The sequence below is a fragment of the Akebia trifoliata genome, chromosome 3 (assembly GCF_017979445.1).
Source record: "Akebia trifoliata isolate Shusen 1 chromosome 3, ASM1797944v1, whole genome shotgun sequence".
NCBI lineage: Eukaryota > Viridiplantae > Streptophyta > Magnoliopsida > Ranunculales > Lardizabalaceae > Akebia > Akebia trifoliata.
This window is the reverse complement of record NC_141377.1, coordinates 35,923,781-35,930,208: the sequence shown is the minus strand read 5'-3', so window position 1 is coordinate 35,930,208 and position 6,428 is coordinate 35,923,781. Positions and strand designations below refer to the sequence as shown.

Genomic DNA, 6,428 nt, shown 5'->3' with positions numbered 1-6,428 from the left:
CAATAAAATAAAACAAGAGACTTCCTTTATCCACTTATGAAGAGGGGTTGAGATTTAATCTTGATAAGAATAAGAAGAATAATATTTAACTTTAGTGTCATTTCTCCTCTCTTTCTTTCGAAGAATATCCTTCCAATTTTATTGTCTTTTCTTTTTCATCATTTTTTTAAGAATACTCTTCTAATTTTATTGTTTTTTCATTTACACCCTTTTCCAGTAATATCCCTCAAACTTTTTCTTGTCTTTCCTTTTCTACTCCCTTAACTCCGAAGAGGATGCACGTGTAATAATGTCAAGATGTGTTCCATTTAGAAAAAAAAAATAAAATAGTGTTCAAGTCCAATAATTATTTGCTAGTGTTTCAAATCATTTAATTTGGATAAAGTCTTGAAAATTTTGTACAAAATCAGAAATTTTTTGAGGTATGCAAAATGATGGTTATGAATTTCTTATCAAAATCCATCTTCACCTTCCGTAAAAACATCTATCTTATTCTTGGGATTTGAATGTTGAAGAAAATAAAGTTTTGAGGATAAACGACAAAATTGTTACTATATTTTGTGATTAATCAAATCGATAATCGAACTAATATGTTCTTTTAAAATAAAATTAAGATTTTTTAAAACCCTAACTGGGCGTCTGTCTTCTTTCCCTCCTCTTCTTTCTCTCTCTCACGTCTCTTGCTGCGACTGCCAGTTGTGGGCTACGGGCGGATCATCCCCTCTCTCTCTCTCTCTCTCTCTCTCTCTCTCTCTCTCTCTATCATCTCTTACAAGTAGAGGTGGGGTTGCAGGCTACGGGTTGCCTTTCAACTCCGATGGCAGGCTGATCTTTCTCTCTCTCGTCTCTTGCAAGCAGAGGTGTGGCTGCGGGCTTCTGGTTGCCTCTCAACTCCGGCGGCTAGCAGATCATCCTCTCTCTCTCTCTTTCGTCTCTTGGAGTTGAAGAACAATCAGATATGTTGTTAGATCTTGTCTAGTGAAGTTATTCTTCAAATTATTCCAATGGAGAAACTAAAGCCAGATACGATCTTTGTTGATGAATTATTGGTCAAAAAAATTTCCAAGGAATTTTTTTTTTGAAGGTAATTAAGGATATTAGATGGTTGATATTTGCTGGAGAGATTTCTTTTCATTGTATCGTTAATTTATCGAATGTTGATGTTTTTTGGTTCTTCCAGCTGACTTTGGGATCATTTTGATATGTGCTACAATGAATAACATGCCAACTAGAAGTGCAGATGTGTGCCAACTGGAAGTGCAGATTTGGAGAAGATCTAGTCAAGTAGGATTTAGTCAAGTTTGTTGTTAAGCTGTTAGCAAAAGGTCAAGTTTGTTGTTAAGCTGTTAGCAAAAGGTCAAGTTTGCTAAGTTGTTAAGCTGTTAGCAGAATAAGCTCAAGTTGTGCTGATTTTCAGCCTAAGTGATAGTAGTCCTATTTTCCAGCTTAGTAGTTGTATTTTTGTTAGGAGTTAAGGCTATTTAAGTAGTCAAAAGTATGGAATAAAGCATGTCAATTTTCCAGAATCCTTATTCTTCCTAACACAATTCTGTTCTCCTTCTTCTCTGCCCAAAATTCATCCATATCACATTTGTACTCATCCAATGTTTAGACTAGAGAGTGGGAAGAATGCACGGATAGGATTGCCGTTTGTGTACGATAAGGTTCGCATCTCAACTGCACTAGATCTAAAATGTCTCCAATTTTTGAGCATCTTTGAGAAAGAGATTAGTATTTCTAACTATATTAATTAGTCAAATTTTCCCCGAAATTATAGAGATAAATCCTTTTAATATTTTTTAATAAATAATTTTTTTTATTTATGTAAAGATATATGAAGTTGTTTTTTTATCTAACACAAAAATTAATTAGAATTTTAAGAAATATATTGTTTTTGATAATATTATCAAACTCCCAAATTATGCATGAACCAGTTATTATTTATTATTAAAAATATTTTTTTAAGAAAATTTTTGACAACCCATGGAATCAAACCAAACCAAACAAAATTAAAGCTGGTTTGGGTTGATTCAGTCCTGATTTTCATATAATGGAATTAACCTTGATCGATTCGATTTTGATTTTACTCTAAATCAAACCAACTTGAATCAAGTTGCAACCCTAATGCTACTAAACTTTTTCTGTCTTTTCTTTTTGTTAACTCACTACCATCTAATTATATGTACCTTCTTTTTTAGAGGGAAGAGACTCACAGTTTGAATTGACATAAAATATACATCCATCGTGGCAAAATTTGAATGAGTCAACTCGGTGTTGGGTGATAAGTTTATTTATCGGTGAACGAGATTTTTGAATGAATCAACTCCGTCAGAACTCAGCCAATTCCACAAAGACTCGGGATCTGAAAAACAGTCCATTCATTGGTAGGGTCTGAAATGCAATCATGTCATTCAACAACATATCCATATAAAATTCATTTTAAATATTTTAAAATCTTAAAAATTATTTTTTTATATATTAAATATTTTTTTATTTATTCATCGAATCAGGAATAACAATTTTTTAGAGAGGTTCCTCGGACATATACAATTTTATCATAAAAACTACGTTGAAATTCTGACAAACTCCAAGAAAATCTTGTTTAATGGAGTTTGCTTTCGTAACATATCATATAATGGATTCTAACTGCATCAATTTGTGTCGTTTAATAACATGATTGACTTACAAAATTATAAAAGATAAAATTTTAACAACTTTAAAAATAAATTAAAAAAATAAAATAATTTTCTTCATTTAATTTTATATTTAAATTTGAGAGTTCCATATACATCCATTTTCAACATTTACTATAAAGCTAAAAAGGAATTTTTTTTTATTTTATATTTTCTGTCAAATTTGAGTTTTTTCATGTAATCTAAAAGCCTGTGTCCTTGAATTGATAATTTAATTGTCCATGTGAGCTTATGTCTCTTAATAAGATTTGAAATCTTACTAAATTGGTTATGATAACGTGATTCATAAAATAAGATTTGTTTAGGTAATAAAGCAAAGGGGTGAGACTCAGGGAGATGAGCATGGGTTTGAAGGGGAAATGACTTTGAAAGTTTGGGACCGATGGGAATAATTTGTGGAGACAAGTTGTAGAAAGCAAATACGGATCGAGTCAGACAGGTTGGGAAAGCAGACCAACTAGGCAGCCCCTTGGTTGCTGCGGGATGTGGAAAGGCATCATGAAGGTCTCCCCCTTATTCAAAGTAAGAATAAAATTCAAAGTGGGCCAAGGCAACCGGGTAAGATTTTGAGAAGATATTTGGTGTGGCAACCGGCTTCTTATGGAGGTATTTCCACATTTGTATTCTATATCCTAAAAAAAAGGGTGTCCAATCACATCAATCCGACGTCCTATGGGTGGAGAATGGGCATGGGATTTTAGGTTTAGGAGAGGACTCGATGAATTGGAACTTGAAGAAGTTGGTAGATTAGTTGATGGCACTTCACGTATCATTTTACATACGGGTAGAGAAGATGTGAGAGTATGGATGGGTAGCAAGGATGGAAGATTATTGGTTCGCTCATTTTATTATTCTTTGTGCTATAATGGAGATGTTTCCTTTCCACACATCTCAATTTGGGGGCCGAAAGTGCCAAGTAAAGTTGTCTTCTTCACATTGACGGTGTCTTTAGGAAGGATTCAAATAATAGACTTTTTGATGAGGCGTGGGATGTGCGGGACAAGTTGTTGTGTGCTTTGTATGGATAATGGAGAATCATTGAACCACCTACTTCTACATTGTAAATTTGCCCATGGTGTTTGGGCTCACTTCTTTAAGTTATTTGGAGTAATAACTTGTTTACCGAAAACAGTAAAGGACCTCTTCACGTGTTGGTCGTCAATTGGTTTCTCGTTTGGTGGAACGATGAGGTTGTTATGGAGCATTACACCATTCGCAATTTGTTGGGGGTGTGGATTGAGAGAAATATGCGTATTTTTTAGGGAAAACAAGAAGATTGTACGGCAACAATTTTGTCCATCTTGGGTCTTATCTTTTATTGGTCCAAAGTCTATAAGGAGTTTATGGGGATCTTCTTTGAGGATTTTATCTTCAATTGGGATGGGATTCGATGTATTTCTAGTGAGTAGCATCATATCTGTAAGATTTTGCTAGTTTGGTCACCTCGACTGGCCTAGTGTTGTTATTAATGAAATGCTATTTATCAAAAAAAAAAAAAAAATTGCAACAGATAATAATTTATTTAATAGAGGAAAACTATAAATATGTAATCCGCAATAAATCCTAAAAAAGGAAAATATTCTTTGAACGTACGGATCACACCAATACATAATAGTTTTTTTCGGTTTTTTATAGTGTCATGACGATACAATACACACTATAATTTCTCTTATTAATAACACCAAACAAAACAAAATTAAACTAAACTACTACAGTAATGCATAACATAGCTAAACCCAGAATTAACCAACATTCGTTCATGTCTCAATTTTTGATCTTCACATGATACAACCTGATCTGTTCGATGACATCAGTCATGTTGTTGTAAGAAGATCCGCCTTCTTCCAGAGCCTTCTTAGCAATTTCTCCTAACTCCATCACTCTCTTTCTTATCTGCACCACTTCATCTCCACCGTCCATCAACCGATTCACAGATGTCTTTATCTTTTCCTTTGTCACAGTAACCTTCTCTTCTTCTATCGCTTGTATCATTTCATGCCACGTCTCGTTCTTAACACCCACTGGAACTGCAATCTTCAACACTTGTGTCAAAAGCCTGTCACTGTGAATATGATCTGCGTAGAATGGCCAAGTAATCATGGGTACACCTGCACACACGCTTTCGAGTATAGAGTTCCATCCAGCTTGCATCATGAACCCTCCGATTGCTTGATGTTCCAAGATCAATAACTGTGGGGCCCACCTAGTTATTATCAAACCTTGATCAGTTTCCTTCATCTTCTCCTCAAAACCATCTGGTAACCACCTTTGTTCTTCTTCATCTCCATTTGGTTTTCTAATAACCCATATAAATTGATGACCAGAAGCTTCTAGACCATAAGCGATCTCATGAAGCTGTGCCCTACCAAATCCTGTCATACTCCCGAAGGAAACGTAAAGAACCGAGTTTGGTTTCTTGGAATCGAGCCAACTCAGACAACTAAGTTCACTGTCACCACTCCTCTTAGCTTTATCAGAAGTATCTCCATTGCAGAGAGACACCGGGCCTAAAGCCCATACTTTACTATTCACAACCTTCTTGAAGTGATCGATGTAATCTGGTTCAAACTCGTAGAAACTGTTTCCCACACAACCAAAACTACCAGGAATCGATTCACGGATGCGTTTCATGATATCCCCATAACGAGTTTGAATCTTGAGATGTTCAGGGATTTGAGACTTAGTCGTCTTGATCTCGTGAGGAAAACCTGGTAATAAAAATGGTTCTGTATCTGGGAGAGATTTGAATTTTTCTTTGTCACTTGTTATACGTTCGAGGCAATCGATGGCACATTGAGGGAAAAACCCAGTTGGGTTGAAGTAGATCCTCGGGATTCCAAGCTCTGCAGCTAGGGCATTAGTCCAAGGATAGAACATATCGGTGATGATGCAGTGTGGGTTGTTTTCTCGGATGAATTTTTCAATCTGGGGTTGGAGAAGATTCAAAGCTAAATATAGTTTTTCAGAATGTTCAGCGCTTTTGGTGGTGTTGAAATTTTCAATACCTTCGGGTAAGCCAGCTTTTGAAGCTGGGAAGTTGAGTAAGTGAAGTGAGATTGGGTATCCAGATTTGATGTCTAGATCTATGGAGTTTTGGAAGAGTTTTGCGTTGTAAGGGGTGGTGATGAAGGTAACGTTAACACCTCTCCTAGCAAAGATTCTCGACATGTCTACGAGAGGAATCATATGGCCTGGAGCCAAGAATGGAAGGAAAAATACGTTAAGTTTAGTGACCTCTGTAAGTGAAGCACCCATGGCGCACACACACACACAGAAAGAGAGAGAGAGAGAGAGAGAGAGAGAGAGAGAGAGAGAGAGAGAGTGTGTGTAAAAGGTGTGGGATGGACACCTCAATTTATAAGTTGAAAATGAAAACCAATTTCGTTGATAAGGTAGTAACTTATCAAGGAAAGGACCGCATCCACAAGCGGCATACATCATAGAATTTTAAGAAATTAAAAAAAAAAAGTAATTAAAAAAAAATATTCATTAAATTTTTATTTTAAACTTGCAAATATGCTTGCTGTCCATTTCCAAAACCTTGGATCAGGGTTAATTTTATTATTTTATTTTATTTTTGAAAATTTGTTTAAAAATCTGATTTATAACCTGAAATCTAGAAGGCTTTGGTTTGAGTAGAGAAAAAAAATAATAATAAAAGAAAGAAATAAATGCTATTTATGTGATCGAAAACAAATAGTAAGAGGGAAGAAGTCAAAAGTGGGTTGGTAAATA

General features: G+C 35.2%; 1 protein-coding gene across 1 annotated transcript; it reads right to left on the bottom strand.

Annotated features, from left to right (window-relative positions):
* Window positions 1-4,194: 4,194 nt before the first annotated feature.
* LOC147406636 (scopoletin glucosyltransferase-like) lies at window positions 4,195-6,015 on the bottom strand. Its single transcript, XM_086434765.1, has one exon. The coding sequence runs from the start codon at window positions 5,946-5,948 to the stop codon at window positions 4,458-4,460; it is 1,491 nt and encodes a 496-aa protein (XP_086290891.1). The 5' UTR covers window positions 5,949-6,015; the 3' UTR covers window positions 4,195-4,457.
* Window positions 6,016-6,428: the final 413 nt, after the last annotated feature.